This window comes from Halichoerus grypus, chromosome 1 (assembly GCF_964656455.1).
Source record: "Halichoerus grypus chromosome 1, mHalGry1.hap1.1, whole genome shotgun sequence".
Lineage (NCBI taxonomy): Eukaryota > Metazoa > Chordata > Mammalia > Carnivora > Phocidae > Halichoerus > Halichoerus grypus.
In genome coordinates this window covers 78,984,248-79,004,999 of record NC_135712.1, presented here as the reverse complement: position 1 = coordinate 79,004,999, position 20,752 = coordinate 78,984,248, and the positions used below count along the sequence as shown (strand labels likewise).

The 20,752-nt window shown below is 40.8% G+C and overlaps 2 protein-coding genes and 4 non-coding genes across 14 annotated transcripts in view; 5 read left to right on the top strand and 1 right to left on the bottom strand.

Moving 5' to 3' along the window:
* Positions 1–9,573: 9,573 nt before the first annotated feature.
* Positions 9,574–15,888, top strand: EIF4A2 (eukaryotic translation initiation factor 4A2). Of its 4 annotated transcripts, none has more exons than XR_004909089.2 (12): positions 9,587–9,726; positions 10,559–10,607; positions 10,694–10,826; positions 11,107–11,246; positions 12,042–12,210; positions 12,307–12,416; positions 12,624–12,767; positions 13,071–13,208; positions 13,443–13,532; positions 13,754–13,833; positions 14,272–14,378; positions 15,094–15,234. XR_004909089.2 is itself a non-coding variant. In XM_036066689.2 (11 exons), exons 1-11 carry the CDS (start codon positions 9,698–9,700, stop codon positions 15,236–15,238), a joined length of 1,224 nt encoding a protein of 407 aa, XP_035922582.1. In that variant the 5' UTR covers positions 9,574–9,697; the 3' UTR covers positions 15,239–15,888. The 4 variants fall into 4 exon arrangements, 2 of the variants coding, with proteins under 2 accessions (XP_035922582.1, XP_035922581.1); XR_004909088.2 differs by having other exon boundaries at positions 14,272–14,382; XM_036066689.2 differs by lacking the exon at positions 14,272–14,378 and having other exon boundaries at positions 9,574–9,726; positions 10,562–10,607; positions 15,094–15,888.
* LOC118519315 (small nucleolar RNA SNORD2) lies at positions 10,937–11,005 on the top strand. Its single transcript, XR_004909099.1, has one exon. It is a non-coding gene; the product is annotated as a small nucleolar RNA SNORD2 (small nucleolar RNA).
* On the top strand, positions 12,810–12,985 carry LOC118519319 (small nucleolar RNA SNORA81). Its single transcript, XR_004909102.1, has one exon. It is a non-coding gene; the product is annotated as a small nucleolar RNA SNORA81 (small nucleolar RNA).
* Positions 13,248–13,379, top strand: LOC118519316 (small nucleolar RNA SNORA63). Its single transcript, XR_004909100.1, has one exon. It is a non-coding gene; the product is annotated as a small nucleolar RNA SNORA63 (small nucleolar RNA).
* LOC118519317 (small nucleolar RNA SNORA4) lies at positions 13,559–13,698 on the top strand. Its single transcript, XR_004909101.2, has one exon. It is a non-coding gene; the product is annotated as a small nucleolar RNA SNORA4 (small nucleolar RNA).
* The window catches only part of RFC4 (replication factor C subunit 4), a 25,520-nt gene continuing 20,427 nt past the window's right edge, over positions 15,660–20,752 (bottom strand). For all 6 annotated transcript variants that reach the window (XM_036066681.2, XM_036066686.2, XM_036066685.2 and 3 more), the window contains 6 exons: positions 18,601–18,744; positions 18,286–18,406; positions 17,520–17,642; positions 16,344–16,424; positions 16,152–16,268; positions 15,660–16,069 (listed from right to left, as the gene is read on the bottom strand). In XM_036066681.2, the coding sequence (XP_035922574.1) occupies positions 15,974–16,069; positions 16,152–16,268; positions 16,344–16,424; positions 17,520–17,642; positions 18,286–18,406; positions 18,601–18,744 (682 nt within the window). In that variant the 3' untranslated portion in view covers positions 15,660–15,973. The remainder of the gene's footprint in view (positions 16,070–16,151; positions 16,269–16,343; positions 16,425–17,519; positions 17,643–18,285; positions 18,407–18,600; positions 18,745–20,752) is intronic.

Below are 20,752 nucleotides of genomic sequence, written 5' to 3'. Positions count from 1 at the left end.
GTGGGAGATGCAAAGATGAATAAGACACAGTCCCTCCTCTCAGGACGCTTACTGACTGGTTAGAAGAGATGAGACACATACACTACCTATAAGTTGGAACATGATGGCTGTCCTAAGGGGGGGGTACCACGTACTGACTATGGGAGTCCAAGGAAGGAAATCACTTCATTTTAAGGGTAATCAGGAAGAGGAGGCTTTTGAGCTGACCCTAAGAGGATAAGTAAATTTTAAGAGATAAAAGGCATGGAGAAAGTGGCCCAACTCTGATAAATTAAATCACATAACAAATTATTTCTAAGCAAGCCTATTATTAGTTCGTTGGTAAAGGAAATGCCCTTCTATATTTTTTTTAAAAAATCATGCCCTACACATCTTTTATATTAAGCAAGACACGGCTGGGTCTTCTTGAACCCGAAGAATGACGCGCATCAGTCCGCTAGAGCTCCCACGGTCACAGGCTACAGACCGGGCAGCTTAAACAACACAAACTTATTTGCCCACAGTTCAAGAGGCTGGATGTACAAGATCAAGGTGTCTACAGGTCTGGTTTCTCAGAGGCCTCTCTCCTTGTCTTGCAGACAGATGCCTTCTCTGTGTGTGCACATGGCCTTCCGTCTGTGCATGCACGCCCTCAGTGGCTTCCTCTTCTCACAAAGACACCAGTTCTTTCAGACAGGAGCCCCCCTTTATGACCTCATTTAATGTAATTACCTCTTTAAAGGCCCCATCTCCTAATCTAGTCACACTAGGGGTTAGGGCTTCAACATATGAACTTGGGGAAGCACAGGTCAGTCCATATCATATTGTAATTATTGTTTTAAAAATTATAGATGTAATATATGCCAATGGTACAAAAAATAAAGTGAACAACAGCATGTCAAGTAAAAAATAAAAATTTTCTTCTAATTTATGTACTTCCTCTAGAGGGAATCAGTTTCCTTCTGAGAAAGTTTTATTGAAATAATTATAGATAAGATGCCAGAGAGCTTGTTTCCTCTTTCTCTGCCCAAATGCACCTAGGGAAGGCCAAGTGAGGACCCAGTGAGAAGGCTGCCATCTGCCACCCAAGGAGAGAGCTCTCATTAGACATGGACCCTGCCGGCACCTTGATCTTGGACTTCTAGTCTCCAGAACTGTGAGAAATAAATTTTTGTTGTCTAAGCCCCCCAGGTTATGGTACTTTGTTATGGCAGCCCAAATAGACTAAGATAGCATGGTTCTCTGCATAAAACTATGCATATATCTATCCATTTTTAACACAAATAGGATCTTGCTAAATATAATGTTCTTCAACGAGCCTTTTCCACTTACAGTACATTTTGAACATCTTTCGAAACTGGTACACACAGATCTAGTGACCTCATTTTGTTCTTTTCCACTGTCATTTTATCATATCAGTATCCAACCCAGAATACCAGGATACATTTAGCAATTATTCTCTTTATTTTTTAATTAAACTTTTAATTTTATTTTGAGATCATTGTAGATTCACATGCAGTTGTAAGAAATAACACATGTACTCTTGCCCCAGTTTCCCCCAATGGTAAGGAACATCTTGGAAAACTACAGAACAGTATCACAACCAGGATGCTGACAATGATGCAGTAAAGATATGAATACTTCTGTCACCACAAGGATCTCTCCTGTGGCCCTTTCATAGCCACATCCACTTCTCTCCTGCCCACTCTTTACCCCTCTGCAACTACTAACCTACTCTCCATTTCTGTAATTTTCTCTGTTCAAGAATGTGATCTAAATGGAATCACGCAGGATGTAACCTTTTGACATTGGGTTTTTTCACTCAGTCCAATAGTCTAGAGATTCATACAGGTTGTGTGTATCGATGAACAGATCCTTCCTTTTTACAACTGAATAGTATTCCATGGCTAGATGTAGTGCAACTTAACTGTTCCCCAATTGAAAGACATGTGAATTGTTTCCAGCTTTTGACTATTGTAAATAAAGCTGCTATGATCATTCATGCACAAGACTTTGTGTAAACATAAGTCTTCATTTCTCTCTGGTACATGTCTAGGAGTAACAGTTGCTGCGTCATATGATAGTTACACATTTAGTTTTGTAAGAAACTGCCAAACTGTTTTCCAGAGGAGCTGTACCATTTTACATTCCCATCAGCAATGTAGGAGAGGTGAAGTTTCTCTGCATCCTTGCCAGAATTTGGTATTGTCACTGTTTTTTATTTTAGCCAATTCTATTAGATGTGTGTGATATCTCATTGTAGTTTGGTTTCTTTCTTTTTTTTAGAGGGGGCAGGTGCATGGGAGAGGAAGAGACAGAATCTTAAGCAGGCTCCACGCCCAGCATGGAGCCCAACATGGGGCTCCATCTCATGACCCTGAGATCATGACCTGAGCCGAAACCAAGAGTTGGATGCTTAACCGACTGAGCCACCCAAGCTTCCCTAGTACAGTTGACCTTTGAATAACGCAGGAGTTAGGGGCACTGATCCCCCATGCAGTCAAAAATCCATACATAAATTTCGACTGCCCCCAAACCTTAACTACTAATAGCCTACTGTGGACCAGAAGCCTTACCAATGACATGAAGAGTCCATTAACAGGGTATCTGGCTGGCTCAGTGAGAAGAGCATGTGATTCTTGATCTTGGGGTCATGAGTGTGAGGCCCACATTGGGTGTAGAGATTACTAAAAAAGAAATAATAATAAACTTTAAGAAATAGTCAACTTTAAAAACTTTAAAAAATAATAAACTTAAAAAAATAGTCAAAATAGTCAATTTTGTATGTTATATATATTATATACTGTGTTCTTATAAAGTAAGCTAGAAAAAAGAAAATGTTATTCAGAAAGTCATAAGGAGGGGCGCCTGGGTGGCTCAGTCGGTTAAGCATCTGACTTCGGCTCAGGTCATGATCTTAGGGTCCTGGGCTAGAGCCCCATGGTGGACTCTGCACTCAGCATCTCCCTCTTCTTCTCCCTCTGCTCTTCCCCCTCTTCTTCTCCCTCTGCTCCTCCCTCTTCTTCTCCCTCTGTTCCTCCCCCCACTCATGCTCTCTCTCTCCCTCCCTCTCTCTCTCTCCCCCTCTCAAATAAATAAAATCTTAAAAAAAAAAAGAAAGTCATAGGGAAGTGAAAATACATTTTACAGTACTGTACTATATTTATTGAAAAAAATCTGCATATAAGTGGACTCATACAATTCAAACCCGTGTTGTTCAAGGGACAACTGTACTTTGTCAGATAGGTGGTTTGCAAATATTTTCTCCCATGCTGTAGCTTGTCTTTTCATCCCTTTAACAGAGTATTTCGGAGAGCCAAGGTTTTTCCTTGCATGAGGTTGAGCCTTGGCTGCTAGAGGGCTGTCCACGACGCCCTGGGGGCCAGTAGTCAGGGGGCTGGGCTTCCACTTGGGCCGGGGACCGTCCTTCCTGAACGCCTGCCCCGCTGCAGTCCCATCCCAAGTCTGGCGCTCAGTGAGAAAGCTGGGTGCCCAGCACCACGGCCACGTCCCGGAGTGCCCCCAGCTCTCCACCGCCACGGTCAGGGGGCTGCCCTATCCCATCCTGTAGTGGGGGAGCACACATGGCAGGAGATGGACAGGATGCTAGGACAGAAGACGAGGGAAGAGCAGGAGGAAAGGAAGAAAAAGGAGCTGCAGGAGAGAATGTTACCAGAGAAAACCAAGGAACGAATTCGAACGTTGCCAGAGAAGCGTTTGGCCTGCCAGGAAGAGAAGCACCAGCTTTTACTGCAGCTCAAGAAAAAGGAATTTTTCCATGAGGAAGAAAAATGGAGGCCAGAGGAGCAGAGCACCCTGACGTCAGCTTTGTACCAGCAGAGCTTGACTGGTACACGACCACTCACCTCCTCAGCCTGGGAAGACACAATGACCCCGGCACCCTCAAGGTAGCCGACAGCCAAACAGGTGTTTGGACCCTAAGTACCTGTTTGCTGCCCAGAACCACGTGGGCCCAGCGGCTGCTTTTGTAGGGACCCCAGAGCTCAGGCAATTCCAGGGCCCAGGCAGTGCCTCGGGGACTGCTCAGCCCCCACCTGACTCAGGGCCCCGCAACCCGCCTAGGGTCCCGTGGGCAGCTCAGCACGTGTGCAGCATTTTGTGCGGTGCGGTGCAGTCCGGGTCTCAGCCACAGCCTCAGCCACAGCCTGAGGCCACGCGCGGCCACGTTCAGACCACCCAGACAAGGTAGTCAGAGCTTTTTTTGGTCTGTGTCTATTAGCTTTCCTGGGTTGCTGACTTCTTCAGTTCCATTCCGGGACATATGAGGCAAGAGCAAAACCCAAAGAACTCATAGGTCCATCTCACGGTTTCTAGCCAGCCTGCCTTCTCCTCTACCTCTCAGTCTTCTTGTGTCTACTTTATACATAATGTCCAGGGGTTTTAGTTGTACTTTGCAGGAGAAATAGGGCAAAGTGTGTCTATGCCATCTTCCTAGAAGTGAAAGTCATTGTTTTTAATGGCTAAGTAACATGCATGGCATATACTTTATTAATCAGCCTCTTTTTGATAGATATGAAGGTTGTTTTTAGGTTTTTTTTTTTTTTTGCTGTTAAAATAATGACAAAAGGAATAGAAGTTCCTTTTTTTTTTTTTTTTAAAGATTTTATTTATTTATTTGAGAGAGAGAGAGTGAGCCAGAGAGCACAAGCAGGGGGAACTGCCGAGGCAGAGGGAGAAGCAGGATCCCCACTGAGCAGGGAGTAGACACGGGGCCCATTCCCAGGACCCCAGGAACATGACCTGAGCTGAAGGCAGAAGCTTAACCAATTGAGCCACCCAGGTGCCCAGGAATAGATGTTCTTGTTCTTTGAGGGTGTGGGGGTGGACAATGGGGAGAGAGGCAGAAGACAGGGAAGGGCAGAGTTCTGGGTTCTTGTGGTATTATATGCATAGGATAAATTTCCTAACTGGAATTGCTGGGTCAAAGAACATGTGCATTTTAATTCATCATATTGTCAAAATATACTCAAAAATGTTACACTAATTTAAACCCCCCACCAACAGAAGAATATGTGTTTTTTCATTGAGTATTGTCAGATTTTCTGATCTTTGATCACCTGATTGAGAAATGTTCTCATTTTTATGTGCTTCTTTTCCTTTCTCTATCAGATCCAAAGTGGGAATTGTGCCTTTTTCATTTTCTTGATGTCTGCAAGGACCCAGCACCATGCTACATACCATAATAGTTATCTGTTTATTGTTGATAGTTTTAGCACTCCCAATAAAGGATTAGAGCTGGTCATATAGAATTCTGGCAAAGTTTCATGACTTCAAATAAAACACAGTTTCACAAGGTTTTACAAGCAGGTGTTCTTCAAAATGTTGTCTGTAGATTAACCTGAATCAGAATCACGTGGGGGTAATGGAAAATCTAACACCATGTGCCTCCTGATATGATGGCTTAAAGAGGATGCTTTGCCACCTAAATGTAATATTCTTGTCAAAAATGTTGACATTGGGGGCGCCTGGGTGGCTCAGTCGTTAAGCGTCTGCCTTCAGCTCAGGTCATGATCCCGGGGTCCTGGGATTGAGCCCCACATCAGGCTCCCTGCTCGGTGGGAAGCCTGCTTCTCCCTCTCCCACTCCCTCTGCTTGAGTTCCCTCTCTCGCTGTGTCCCTCTCTGTCAAATAAATAAATAAAATCTTAAAAAAAAAATGTTGACATTGAACCTAGTACTGAGGGAACAATCAGACAAATTCCAAGTGTGGGACATTCTAAAACAAAGAAATGAAACCAAACTGGTCTAGAATCTTCAAAAATGTGAATGTCCTAGAAGACAGGAAAAACAACCAAACCAGATTAACGAGATCGCAAGAAATGCAAGCACACACCGCATACACATAAACACATTATACATATATATGTAATAGACTTTCTAATGAGAAAATCCCTTCTCCAATGGGGGGTATTGTTCTAGATTAAAAGAGACTAAAGAGACAGCAGCCTCACTAAATATAATATGCAACCCTTGATTGGGTCCTAGACTTTATTTTTAAGGCTATAAAGTACATTATTGGGACATTTGAGAAATGTTGAATATGGATAGTTTTGAATATATTATTTTAATAGTAAACTTGGGGGGATATAATGATAGTTCTGTGGTTCTATGGAAGGAGAATATCTTTATTTTTAGGATGTAGTGCCAAGTATTAGGAGTCAAGTACCACTCCTATGTCTGTGATTTGCAGAAAGCTCAGAAAAAAGTCATAAATCTGAGAAAGAACAAATGTACTAAACTGTTAACAATTGATAAGTGTGACAAAGATTTGGTGTTCATTACTTTCTTCTTGCAACTCTGGCATATACTTTATTAATCAGTCTCTTTTTCAAAATAAAAAGTGGGCCCACCTCAGATCCAATCTCCTGAATCTTGGTGGGAGGGCAGAGCCCACTTGTATCTGCATTTCTTTTCTTTCTTTTTTTTTTTTTTTAAGATTTTATTTATTTGACAGAGAGAGACAGCGAGAGAGGGAACACAAGCAGGGAGAGTGGGAGAGGGAGAAGCAGGCTTCCCGCTGAGCCAGGAGCCTGATGCAGGATTCGATCCCAGGACCCTGGGATCATGACCTGAGCCGAAGGCGGATGCTTAACGACTCAGCCACCCAGGCGCCCCTGTATCTGCATTTCAAATAGATCTTCCCATTGATTTGTATGCATACTACAGTGTTAGATGTACTGATTTGAAGTACAATAATGTATTTTTATTTTAGTCTTTATGCAGGTAGAGCTAAAAACAAAAAACAAAAAACAAAAACCCTCCATATCTTGGTTACATAATAGAATTTAAGAACATTGGGTTAACAGATTTAAACGCAGTCCTTATGTAGCTTCCACAGTCTCTTCTGTGGTCCTCCTCAATTTTCTCCATTTCCTTCAACTCTCTTAATCTTTTCTTATCTTTATGCAAATGGTTTTCAAAGTTATTGTGAAGAATGTGTCAGTGAGTGCTGCCCTTCACATTGCTTCAGTGGACACCGCCTACACTCAGGCAGAAGCTAGCCTCGTATTTCCTCCAGCAACTGAATAAAGAGGTGAGTGGAACTACTGTCCCTATCCAGCTCAAGGCAATTCTTCTTAAACACTTATGACAGATGTAGGGACAAGCATGTATTATATTGTTTACTAAGTAATAAATGACATTAATAAGTAATAAATGAGTTAAAGATCCAAAATACATACCTTAACAAACATTTGCATGTCAACAGCTTTTTAGACACTGCTTTAAACGCATAACTATCACTTAAGATCAATTGATGGACTTGAAATAATGTAAGAACCTCAAAAGAATACATGGTACTTTCTATAAGAAGCCATCACTATCAACATAAAGCCTACTGTTTTCAAAATTTTGTTGTTGTACTGATAAATTTGTACTAATTCCTTGATTCCTCTGGTGAACAATGGCTTACAATGCTAGCTGGGTTTAGAATTGTCAGCTGAGGCTATTGAAGAGTATAAACGGCCTCAGTGATCCAGGTTAGCAAAGAAGCAGTTGACTTTGAGAAGGTTCTAATTTTAGATCTCAGGAAAGTAGAAAGTTTATCTTAACCATAAAAGAACATGCTCTCTGTTAGCAAACTTTGTTAATATGTGTGGATCTTTAACTCATTTATTACCAAATAGTGTTTAGTAAGCACATGCAAATGTGGTAAACATAGCATTCATTAGAAATACATTGTAGAGGGGTGCCTGGGTGGCTCAGTCGGTTACATGTCTGCCTTCAGCTCAGGTCATGATCCCAGGGTCCTGGGACTGAGCCCTGCATTGGGCTCCCTGCACAGCGGGGAGTCTGCTTCTCCCTCTGCCTCTGCCCCTCCCCCTGCTTGTGCTCTCTCTCTGGCTCTCTCTCTACCTCTCTCTCAAAAAAAAAAAAAAAAAATTACATTGTAGGGTTGCAGGCGCTGTGGGTTTGGATTTTGACTCTGGATTTTTTATTAGGAAGCTTTTTTACCTTGAAACCCCTTCAGCAACTGTGACCTAAACAAGAATTTAGCCCTTGTTTATTTCCTTTTAAGAGATTCTGGAAATCCTTCACAGCATGTAACAGTAGTGCTAAACCTAAAAAAAGGTCAACAATTAGGTGTTAATTGTTGATTGATTTCACCCTGTGATTGATTGGTTTCGCCCTAAAGACTCCAGTGAGACTAAATGGTTAGTCATTTTTCTGATTTAGTATTTCCTTCCGTTTCTCAGATCCCAGGAGAGTTGTTGTAGGTTTTAGATGAGACAATAAGGATCTTTGACCTCCATTCTCAGAAAATATCTGGCGTTATCTCAAATCTGAATTTGAACATTATTACAGGGGGATGGATAAGGAGCAGCATCCCTAAAATGAGACCCACGTCTACTTTGTCATCTTGGTATTAGTTTTTGTCAGACTTCCTGGCACAATAGTAATTTTCAAATACATTTTCTGAAGAAAATGTATTTAGAATCAACTATCATATACAGATTAAAAAATTATGTCAACTTTTAGGTGGCCGTCTGAATTAATGAGAAAATGTTTCCCTGATAATATCTTGCAGTGTGGGTAGTATTTTAAAGTTAAATGACTAAATGCATCGGGCCTAACCCAGGCCTGGGTCAGAGCTACAGTTGAAAACCTCTGGGGAGAATCGTGCCGTTTATTTAAGCAGCAAGGGTTATATTGCTCTCAATCTCCATTAAATCAACATGCATTAGGTATTAAGCAATTAAAGTTCAAAGGCTTTTGGAAAAAAATGAGCAGTATAGACCAGAATCACAATCTATCTAGTCCCAAAGGGGCATGGAGCTATATCTGCCGGAAGCGTCCATTTAAATTCCTGCATTACAAGGAAAATTACTCCTTAGCTGTTAACCGTTTGCAAAAGTTCACAACGATTTTATCGGGCATTCCCCACACGTAAAAATTATTAGTATTATTTTTTAAAAAGAGAGCGAGAGAAGACCAGAGGCAACATGAGAACAGAGTTGGCTACGCCAGAGACATTTGCAAAGGACACTACACATTTTTTCCTCGCTTGGTACAACGTACTACGGTGCACCGGATTTCCTGGGACATGCTGGGTGGCCGACATTTTCCCTAGCAGGAAGTTTCACACTTTTAAGATCTGAATAGATGTTAAACGCTCAGCTAAAGGCCAGGCAGCTCTTTACCGTCGAATTAAACAGCGGTGGGAGCCGGCGGAATAACCCCATTGACTCCCCCAGTGCAGAGCGCGGCCGGGCCTCCACCGCGGCCCCCGAGCGCCGGCGGCGGACGGTGAGCTCGGCCCAACTGGCCCGCGGGGAAGGGCCGGCCGCCCAGCACGCAGCCGCCCCAGGCTTCCGCCTCCCGGTCCCGCTCGGCTCCCCCGGCCGCCTCTGCTTCAGGGACGCGGAAACCCCGTAGGAGCGGGGCGGGCGGGGAGCGCGGTTTGGCTACCGCTTGCTGCAATATTCTTCCGCTGCAAGGCAAAGAGTCCCAACCCTCCCCCAAGGCCCTGGGCTTTCCAGCGGTCCTGTAAGATCGAGAAGTAACCAAATTTGGATTTTCCCACCCACTCGCTTAGGATATTTTCTGAGCTAAGGACCCCAGGATCACAATTTGGTGGATGACCAAAGAGCGACGAGAAAATTCCTCCGCAGAAAACGGGTTCCGGCCGCGAGCCTATAAAAAACGGGTGGCGCGGTACCGCTGTCTTTCCAGTCGGGCGCTGAGTGGTTTTTCGGATCATGTCTGGTGGCTCCGCGGATTATAACAGGTATGGCGCTTTCTCGGCGGTGGTGTTTTGTGGTGAAGGTCATATGGCACCGGCGGAGATGGTAATGGACGGCGTGGAGGCAGGGAGCTCTGGGTTCATAGGCTTTCCTTGGGGTTTAGCACCCCTCTGCCCTTCGAGAAGCTTCCATGATGGGTAGGGCCTGGATTGTGGGGAGGCAAGGCTACAAAAACGGAGTGGTTGGAGGGTGTCTTTTTTTTTTCTCCCGAAGACGCTTTGAAATCCCGGCCGCTTCCCCTGCCCGTACGGAGCAGATATAGTTAAAGCGGTGGCGCAGTCAGCAGTCGAGACAGTGCAACGGGGCCCGAAGCTTTATTTGCGGCGGAAGGCGCGAGTTGCAGTGCTCGACGTTAGGTGGGGTGGGGGGAGGGTGACAGCGGCGCCCGCTCGCCAAGGCCGCAAGGCGGATGGGACCGCGCCGGCAACGGGGTCCCTGCGAACCGTTGGCATCGCTCTCGCCAGGCCTCGGCCCGCGTCAATCACCGCGGCTTGCGCAGTGTAAGGGGCGGAGCTCAGCGCGTGGAGCTCTCGCGAGACGGTTTGCCGCCGAGACGGGAGCGCCTGGCGCTCCGGCCTGGGGGAAGGGCCGGCATCCGTGGGGCCTTTCCTGGGCGTCCCCTGTTGCCGGCCTTTGGGCAGGCGCGCACCGAACATTCCGTGCCCTGCACCCTCAGCTTCCTTGACTGCCTTGGGGGTGTACACGTGCAGGGGAGAGTGGCCAGACGAGACCGGCTCTATAACACGGCTCTCCCCTAATGTGTAGTAAAGGATGGCTGGGGAAAGGGATGTTCTCTAACTGCAGTATTCTTGTCAGCAGAGAACATGGAGGCCCAGAGGGAATGGACCCTGATGGTGTCATCGAGGTAAGAAATGGTGGTTGATTTTGAGACGTTGGAAAGGTGAGCTTGTTCATCCCATTTATTCAGTCTCTCTTATATGTAATTTACAGAGCAACTGGAATGAGATTGTTGATAACTTTGACGATATGAATTTAAAGGAGTCTCTTCTTCGGGGCATCTATGCTTATGGTTTTGAGAAGCCTTCAGCTATTCAACAGAGAGCTATTATTCCTTGTATTAAAGGTAAAAGAACTAGTTAGCACTTTTTAAAAATGAATTAACTGTTTTAGAAAGACCTGGACCATAAAAGGGAAAATAACTTCTGGGGGACTAGCACCTGTTTGTATTCCTTAAAGTGAAATGATGGCAATCATCTTTCGGGACTGACCTGAAATGAAGAGAATACTCATTGCTGATCACTTGATTATTTGGGCATAATTAATGTTCCAAACGGAATACATGGTGTGAACTAGAAGTGGCGGTTTGATGTGGGATCGGTAAATATGTATCCTACTTTTTTTAGGGTATGATGTGATTGCTCAAGCTCAGTCAGGTACTGGCAAGACAGCCACATTTGCTATTTCCATCCTGCAACAGTTGGAGATTGAGTTCAAGGAGACCCAAGCACTAGTATTGGCCCCCACCAGAGAACTGGCTCAACAGGTATTGATAGTGTAGTTCAAAAAAACTGCTTGCGTGTTGCATAGGTTTCAGGTTTCACAACTGTGAAGAATTTAAAACTTAGTGTAAATTGGTCCTATCAGTAAGAGCCCTCCTTTTTAATTGTCCATGCATGCAGGGAGTTTTTGTTGAAAGTTAAAAATAGGAACTGGGTGTGCAGGTACCGGTTTGCAGGGTTGTGTAACAGATTTGAGAAACCAAAGCTTTTCAGGGTGGACTAGATCTGTTCCCATTTTTAAGTTTGAATGCAGTTGTGCAACATGAAAACTGCAGTGACATGTTATCATTTGACTGTCTCAGTAGTTTGTGATGCATCTGTTGCATGCTATGTTTTCAAAGCTCACTGCTATATTGGCTTTGAAGTAAAACCTTGCTAATGAAACTAGGTTTTATTAAGGTCAAGAGGACATAAGGTCCAGTATTTTGGGAAAAACTAAAGTATCAACAAGTTGTCCTAGATGTAATTGCAGAGTTCCACTATTTACACGTTCCTACACAATGAAAAGCAATGTAGGAAATGATTTAACTAAAATCATTTAACTAACCTAGCTGGTATCTGGGGCAACAGGATCCCAAGTTTGACAAGGCACAAGGAAAACATGTTAAGGGCATTTTATCATGAAGCAGTTAGATCAGTCTGCATTTTAAGCTTGGAAATAGTTAAGTATTGTGCATGCATAGAAGCTCTTTGCAGACCAGATATCTGCCATATGCTTTGGAAGTTTAGGCACAGAGCCTGTATTCTACTGGATAATAATTAAGGGTTTTGGCTTTTAGATCCAAAAGGTAATTCTGGCACTTGGAGACTATATGGGAGCAACTTGTCATGCCTGCATTGGTGGAACCAATGTTCGGAATGAAATGCAAAAACTGCAGGCTGAAGCACCACACATTGTTGTTGGTACACCAGGGAGAGTATTTGATATGTTAAACAGAAGATACCTTTGTAAGTATTGCTGTCCAATGAGAGTATAATTTTTTGTTACTTAAATAGTATCCCTGCGCATCTAGAGCTGATAGTATGTATGGCTTTCTTTGTCAGCTCCAAAATGGATCAAAATGTTTGTTTTGGATGAAGCAGATGAAATGTTGAGCCGAGGGTTTAAGGATCAAATCTATGAGATTTTCCAAAAATTAAATACAAGTATTCAGGTGAGCTTTAATTTTACTCGCTGTCCTGTAGTAGGTTGGGGCTTAGGTTTAATGTAGGTGTACTGATGGATTTGTCCATCCCCCTGCTTAAAGCAATTGGTGCGTAACTATACACGATTTTGTAGTGAGGCAAAGACACTAGGTCTCAGTTTGAGTGTTGTGAAAGTTGTGCTGTTTGTGTGACCATATAATCATTGTCTTTTTAAGGTTGTGTTGCTTTCTGCCACAATGCCAACTGATGTGTTGGAAGTGACCAAAAAATTCATGAGAGATCCAATTCGAATTTTGGTGAAAAAGGAAGAATTGACCCTTGAAGGAATCAAACAGTTTTATATTAATGTTGAAAGAGAGGTAATTTGTCTAATTACTTAACATTAAGATGTTCATTTTTTAGCCTTCTTGTATAAGCACTGTGCTAAAATTGCAGAAACTAGGATTGCCTTAGTTTTTGTAATAATGCTAGCAGAGTACACACAAGAAGAAAAGTAACTGCACTAGATTGTGAAGACTGGGGTGGACCTCTTTCTTAATGTCCAGTGTCCTTTGTCTTAAGATTTGGTGCAATATGTCTTGGATAGGCCTAACAGAATGAATTTCTAACGAACATGAGTTGGAAACTAGATTTTAATAACTGTTAACTTTGAAAAATTGTAGGAATGGAAGTTGGATACACTTTGTGACTTGTACGAGACACTGACGATTACTCAGGCTGTTATTTTTCTCAATACAAGGCGCAAGGTGGACTGGCTCACTGAGAAAATGCATGCCAGGGACTTCACAGTTTCTGCTCTGGTAAGAGGTGTTCTAGTAGTGATAATTGTATTTTCATTAAAGCAGGATTTAGACTACAATATAGCTGTTAAGTGCTGTGTTGTCGTTCCCCCTGCTCAAAATAAAGTTGTTTCTTAACTATACCTGTCTGCTATACCCCTGTAGCAGCCAGGGACGCTTGGTCTCATACATGTCAATAAAATTAAATAGTTAATTTGACTGGTGATTCTTGAATTAAGGTTTGTTAATTTGCAGCATGGTGACATGGACCAGAAGGAAAGAGATGTTATCATGAGGGAATTCCGATCAGGGTCAAGCCGTGTTTTGATCACTACTGACTTGTTGGTAAGTCTCCCACTGTTCTTTTTAATCTACCAAAAGTTTGTTTTGGGGGGAAGGTTTTTTGATAACCTTTACCAGCTTGGGCTCTTTGGGAGAGTAAAGACAAGACCACACTCCACAGTGGGCTATACCACTTACCATAGTTCACTACTATTTTGTGGCCTACATTAATAGTTGTCTAGTTTTTTAAATTAGAATTTGAACACCATACCATTGTGTTTCAGGCTCGTGGGATTGATGTGCAACAAGTGTCATTGGTTATAAACTATGATCTACCTACCAATCGTGAAAACTATATTCACAGGTGAGTAGGTGGCATTTTGGCTGTTACTGTATTGGTAAAATGAATTCATGTGTGGCTTTTCTACGGATTTTGTTTGAAAGGTAACTTCGTATCAGGAAAGCAAAAAGACTTAGTAACTTGGTAAGATGTAACTAAAATTGTACTTGGGAAGATTGGTCATCTACAGTGGGAAAACAGTTGTAAATGTTGCCCAAATTGTGGACTTACTACATACAGATCAGGTGGTTTAGATCTGTTGGTCTTAGCTTACTTTTGAGTTTTTAGTGAAGTTCTTGTGTCCATGTGCTTTCTTGGTGATTCCTCTGTAGTTGGGATTTTCTTGGTGTTGTCTGGTAGCAATTTGAGCAGACCCTGGTTTAGTTATAGTGGCTTTATCCCTAAGTAAATTGAACTGTACTTTGTTATATGATGTAAAAAAAGACTTTTTAAAAAATACAGGAGTCGATAGCAGCAGTTGATGACGAGATGGCGCTCAGAAACGGCGTTGACGTAATTTAGGACGTGGAATCATAAGCGAAACAGCACACTGTTTGAATAAAGAGCGAGTCGGTATTTATATTTGTTTTTCTTTTGTCATGATTATTTGATATTTTTAAGTTGTTCCAGCCAAGGCATTTTTGTATGTTAGTCTTTTAGGCGGTTTGTGTTGTCTGGTTTCTATCAGGAAGGTAGAAAGCTGTTCTGGAGGTAAACACGTTTGAGTTAATTTTGAGTTACAACGTGTGAAACTGAGCAAAAAAGCAGTGATAAGTTTGGGTTACCATACCAAATACTTGTTTTCCCACTGGAAAAAGTTGTAAGTTTTAGACAATAGTTAACCTTGCAGCATTTGTATTTACAGTTTACAGTTCCAGAGGTGCGTCGAAATGGATTTACATAACTGTTCTTTTTGTTTTATCCCTGGTGTTTACATCTGTCCCAGGCTGACATCTGCTCTTGGCTGGCCCACTTTGGTATGGGCTTTAATTTCATTACCCCAAACACAATACTGTCATCTGCTTTAAAAGTAATGCTCAAGACACCTGATAAAATCTCATTTTGCAGCCAGACAAGCCTTGAATCCTTTTGGCACTAACTGCAAAGGAAGATTTTTTTCTCTAGATATTGATTAGCAGCTAGTGCGCTCCAATTAGAAGCACGAACTATAACCCTATTAAGTAAACAGCAGCTGATGGTTAACAAGTGGATCATCATGTTCAGTAGTTCATTCATACTTGAGAAGTAACATTCTAATTGCTCTGATTTCTTTTTCTTACACAGAATTGGCAGAGGGGGTCGATTTGGGAGGAAAGGTGTGGCTATAAACTTTGTTACTGAAGAAGACAAGAGGATTCTTCGTGACATTGAGACTTTCTACAATACTACAGTGGAGGAAATGCCAATGAATGTGGCTGACCTTATTTAATTCCTGGGATGAGATAGTTTTGAATGCAGTGCTCGCTGTTGCTGAATAGGCGATCACAACGTGCATTGTGCTTCTTTCTTTGGGAATATTTGAATCTTGTCTCAATGCTCATAACGGATCAGAAATACAGATTTTGATAGCAAAGCGACTTTAGTCGTGAGCTCTTGTGAGGAAAGGCATTGGCTTTATCCTCTTTAGAGTTAGACTGTTGGGGTTGGGTATAAAAGATGGGGTCTGTAAAATCTTTCTTTCTTAGAAATTTATTTCCTAGTTCTGTAGAAATGGTTGTATTAGATGTTCTCTATCATTTAATAATATACTTGTGGACTAAAAGATATAAGTGCTGTATAAAATCAGCCAATTATGTTAAACTAGCATATCTACCTTTATTGTGTTTGTCATTAGCCTGAATAGAAAGGCCTTTAAAATTGATTTTTTTTTTTTTTTTTAGAAAGCATTTGAATGCATTTTGTTTGGTATTGTATTTATTCAATAAAGTATTTAATTAGTGCTAAGTGTGAACTGGACCCTGTTGCTAAGCCCCAGCAAGCAATCATATCCTAGGTAGGGTTAAATCCCCAGTAAAATTGCCATATTGCACATGTCTTAATGAAGTTTGAATGTTAAATAAATTGTATATTCACTTTAAAGGTGCTTTGGTCATTTTATTTTTATCAGATCATACTTAAAAAACTTGAGTAGCTTACAAAATTGTATCTTAGAAAAATGATCCTTTCAGCAATTCTGAGTTAACTGCTGCATCACCGTCGCACAGAGGCTGATGAGTTGTAGATGTTCATCAGCACCATCTGCTAAGCATTTATCTACTTCCTGTAAGAAAACTAAAAGTTAGGAAAATTTGCCGTAGAGTTGTATTTAACACATTTTGCTGAAATGTGAAGTGCCTACTTACAGCAAGTTTTTCTGTGATAATGGATTTCTGTTTATCAGAAAGGTTATCATTTTCTACGACCACATCATGAAATTGATTTACAAGCTGAGTTGCTGCATGGCCCTCATCAATTAAGTCCTGCAACAGAAAGTTGAATTTAGTAGGATCATTATAATTTTTTCCTTCCCCAAAGTTACCTGTAAAGTGACTTACTTTTACCACAGCTTCTAGTTTATCAAAAGAGCCACTCTGACACGCAGCAAATATTCCATCAATTGTCCCAGCTGGTATTACCTAAAGTTTGGGAAGGCAAAGGAAGAACTTGGGAAGAACCTCATGCTCCTATCATGGAGCTCCAGAAAACTACTGAAATAAGTTTTTCAGGTAACCATAACCTAACCCTGATTAGGTAATAGCAATGCATTTTGCTTTTAAAAAAATTTTTAATGCCCCTGAAATACACAAAATTTTCTTTGCTTCTGATAGTTTCAGGCTTGGGCCCACGATGGGACAAGAACAGCTGAACTGCTCAGTGGGTGAGCAGCTAAAAATTCTCCCCAGTGGCTCAGACCCAAGTGGTTCTAACTGTTCCTCAGCAGTGGCTAACATCTATCAACTAGCTTAAAGGGAATTTAAAGGGAGATGCCCCCTTTCCTAGTAAAGATGCCACTAATGAGATTGCTTTCAGAAAGCTTATAATACCCAGAAAATTAAAGGGGACTAATGCTATCAATTTCATAACGGTATGAAAAATATCTTACGAGCTAAGTCTTAAAAGTAGTAGTTATACTAGTAGAGATGAACCCTGACAAATGATTTCTCCAAGTGGGATATTGCCCCTTTATATATGACCCTTTGTCAGATTTGTAAGAACAGGGATATCTGTTAAATCTCTCAACTGCCGTATCACTGAAGTGTTGTGATGCTTCAGGTTATTTCCGTGTAACACTGTTTCTAGCATAGTACTTGGCACATGCTATAGACTGTGTCCCTCAGGTTTCATGTTAAAAATCCCTACTGTGATACTAAGAGGGTGAGAACTTTGGGAAGTTGATTAGGTATGAGAGCAGAATCCCCATGAAAGGGATTAGTGCCCTTATAAAAGGTCTTTTTGCCAGAAAGGATGCAGCTGAGTCCATGAACTAGGAGTCTATGTACTAAGAAGTTGGTCCTCACCAGATACTCAATACAGGTATCTTGATCTTGGACTGCCCAGCCTCCTGAACTGTGAAATTTGTTTATAAGCCACTCAGCTTACAGTATTTTGTTAAAGCTGCCTGAATGGATTAAACCAGCACATAATAAGCATTCTGAATACATTTGTTAGATGAAAATTTTCCAGGAGCCCCAAGCCCAACCAAAATTTTTAAAATTATCTCATGTTCTTACCCCAGCAATGTCTGTGATCACCTTCTCTGTGATCTTTCCACCTGTTAATCGGGTAGCACTTTGAAGAAATGTAATGGCTTTTCTTAAATCTCCTTCTGACACTTTAACAAGACAAGCTATTCCCTGAAAAGAGAAAAAAATTTTTTTAACCTACGATGGCCAATTAAGACTTTGACTTTAATAAAGAAAAGTGAAAAAATGCTGTTTTAGCCGAGAGTTAGTTGGAGAAAAATAAAACTTATTTTCGGTTTTAAGGGAATGACAAAATTCATGGAGATAGCATCAGTCCAGTGGAAGGCTAGAGATCTCTTGTCTTTGAAAGAAATTTGCAGAGACAAAGAAATGTTCCGTATTTCTAATCCTATTTTCTTGAATACATAAAGACGATTCAATTACGGTTAAATTCTGTTAAAATGAGTAAGGCCTACATACCCTCTTTCATCACCAAAATTTCATCACAAAATTCACTCCTCAAGTGAAATATTAGCTAGGACACTAAAATCTTATGCAGAGATTTGTTATCAGAGAATTTGCATCATGTGTATGAAATCTGCCCCAGTTCTGGCTCTCTGAAATATTGATAATAAACTTATAATAGTAACAAGAAGGCTGAACCTGTAATTCCTAGACATTCCAAATGTTGCTCTTTTAGCTTAACTTTGCCTGAAGGCATCAGAAATTAAAGCACCACATCTGATGCTTTTGGGACCTCTTATGAATCACCAAAGGAATTCGTAATAACAATATTGTAATAATTAGTAATTACCTCATTGCTAATTCTGACATGTTCTTTATCAGCAATGTCTAGTAATCGCTGCTGTTGAATTTTATCTGACAGTGGTTTGAATCGGAATTTAGAACATCTAGACGTCAGAGGTTCAATTATTCTGTAAAATATCGGGGAAAAAAAAAGTCAGTATCTAAAGATTTTCCCCCAAAGAACTCATTTTTATCAAGAACAAATCAAGACTTGATGGAGGAGAAATTACTGTAGCCTTGAAACATTTACATTTTTTCTCTCCCTAACTGGAGTTATCAAAACAAGGCTGCCTACCATCTATCTTCAGGGCAATATACATACCGACTGACATAGTTACAGATGAGACAGAATCGTGTGGTTTTAGACTCCTTCTCCATGGTACGTCGTAAAGCTGCCTGAGCAGCTGAGGTCATAGAATCTGCCTCATCCAGAATCACAATCTTAAAAGGAGGACATGGCTTCCCACTGATTCAGAGAAACAGGAGTTATAATTCATATATTGTCACCAAAATCTAATTTTAGAACACTCTCATCATCCCAAAAAGAAACCCCATGCCCATCACGCCTTCCAGTTCTCCCAGCGGTAGGCAATCATGAATCTCTACTTTCTGTCTCTACAGATCTGCCTATTCTGCACATTTCATATAAATGGATTAATACATTGTCTTTTGTGATTGGTTTCTTTCACTTAGCATGCTTTCAAGGTTCATCCATGTTGTAGTATGTCATTACTTCATGTCATTACTCTCCACTACAAATAATATGGCAAAGGGATATACCACATTTTACTCGTTCATTCATAGGTTGATGGATAGTTGGGTTGTTTCCACGTTTTGACTACTATGACTAATACTGCTAACGAACATTTTTTAACATGTTTTGAATAGACCTATTTTTTCGTTTCTTGTGAGTATACACCTAGGATTGGAATTACTGGGTTATCTGGTAACTCTATGTTTAATTTTTAGATGACCTGCCAAACTATTTTCAAAATGTCTGTACCATTTTACATTCCAACCAGTGAAGTGTAAGGGTTCCAATTTCTCCACATTCTTGCCAATATGTTGTCTTTTTGCTAAGAGCTATCCTAGTATGCATAAAGTGGTATCTCATCATGGTTTTGATTTGCATTTCTCTATGGCTAATGATGTTGATGAGCATGTTTTCATGTCTTTATGGGCCTTTTGTATAGTAGTCCCCCCTTATCCACAGGGTATGTGTTCTAAGACCCCAGCAAATGCCTGAAGCCCTGGATAGTATCAAACAGTATATAAATATATATATGCCATCTTTTTCCTATACACACATACCTACGAAAAAGTTTGATTTATAAATCAGGCACACAGTAAGAGATTAACAATAACAACATCATTAACAATATAATAATGAAAGAAAACAATTTTAACAATATAGTGTAATAGAAATTATGCAACTGTGGTCTCTCTCAGAATATCTTATTGGACTGTACTCCCCCTTCTTGTGATGTGAGATGGTAAAATGCCTATGTGATGAGACAAAGTGAAGTGTGACATAGGCACTGTGATGCTAGGTTACTTACCAATGACCTGATGATGATTATGTCAGAAGGTGAATCATTTGCTCTGGACTTCAGCTGAGTGTAGGCAAGTGAAACCATGGAAACTGACTGAAGCCGCAGATAAAGGGGACTACTATATATTCTTTGGTGTAAGGTCTATCAGTTCCTTTGCCTTTTAAATTGGGTTTTCTCTTGATTACTAAAATGTATGAGTTCTTTATATATTCTTGATCGAAGTCCCTTATCAAATATAGGATTTATATGCATTGTCAATCCAAGGTAGATATCAAAAATCAGTCATTCACTTTCTACAAATTCTGAAGTGTGCTCTGATATGAATTTAAATATATACCAGGTTCCAAAAAATTTAATCTTAGAACTGTGCCACATAAGGATTATAAGTAGCTGACTAAACATCCTTGTTTAACTCAGAGCAGTCCTATTTAAATTATTAATAATACTTCCTCTTTTACTCTAAAAGTGTCTCAGTTTGGACAATAACTTATATGATCACCCTAATTAGGAAATATACACTGAAGCTTAAGATATCTGACAGAACTTTTTTTTCATAACACAATAACAAAAATCAGGTGTACCACCAAACTACCAAATTTGATTAATAAATACTCCTTAGACAAAACATAAGTTCAAAACCCTTGACAGCTAAACAATTTAAAATTAGGTATTATAATGGAAAGGTCATTTCTGGGTTTAAATAATTTAGATAAAGGGACACCTGGCTGGCTCAGTCAGTAGAGCAAGCAACTCTTAATCTTGGGGTTGTAAGTTCGAGCCCCATGTTGCTTGTAGAGATTCCTTAAAAAAATAAAATAAAAAAATATATGATCTAACATGAAAAAGGAGTTGGACATGTGGCAGAAACGTATTTTCAACAAATGCAATGACATGGTATGAAGAAGGAAAAGTGAGCTTTAC

Bases quoted from the DNA above. Each gene is read 5' to 3' on its own strand.
- EIF4A2 (XM_036066688.2), top strand. From the start codon at position 9,698: ATGTCTGGTGGCTCCGCGGATTATAACAG. The intron at 12,211-12,306 runs GTAAGTATTGCT...TTTCTTTGTCAG, and splicing joins GTTAAACAGAAGATACCTTT to CTCCAAAATGGATCAAAATG. The intron at 13,533-13,753 runs GTAAGTCTCCCA...ATTGTGTTTCAG, and splicing joins TGATCACTACTGACTTGTTG to GCTCGTGGGATTGATGTGCA.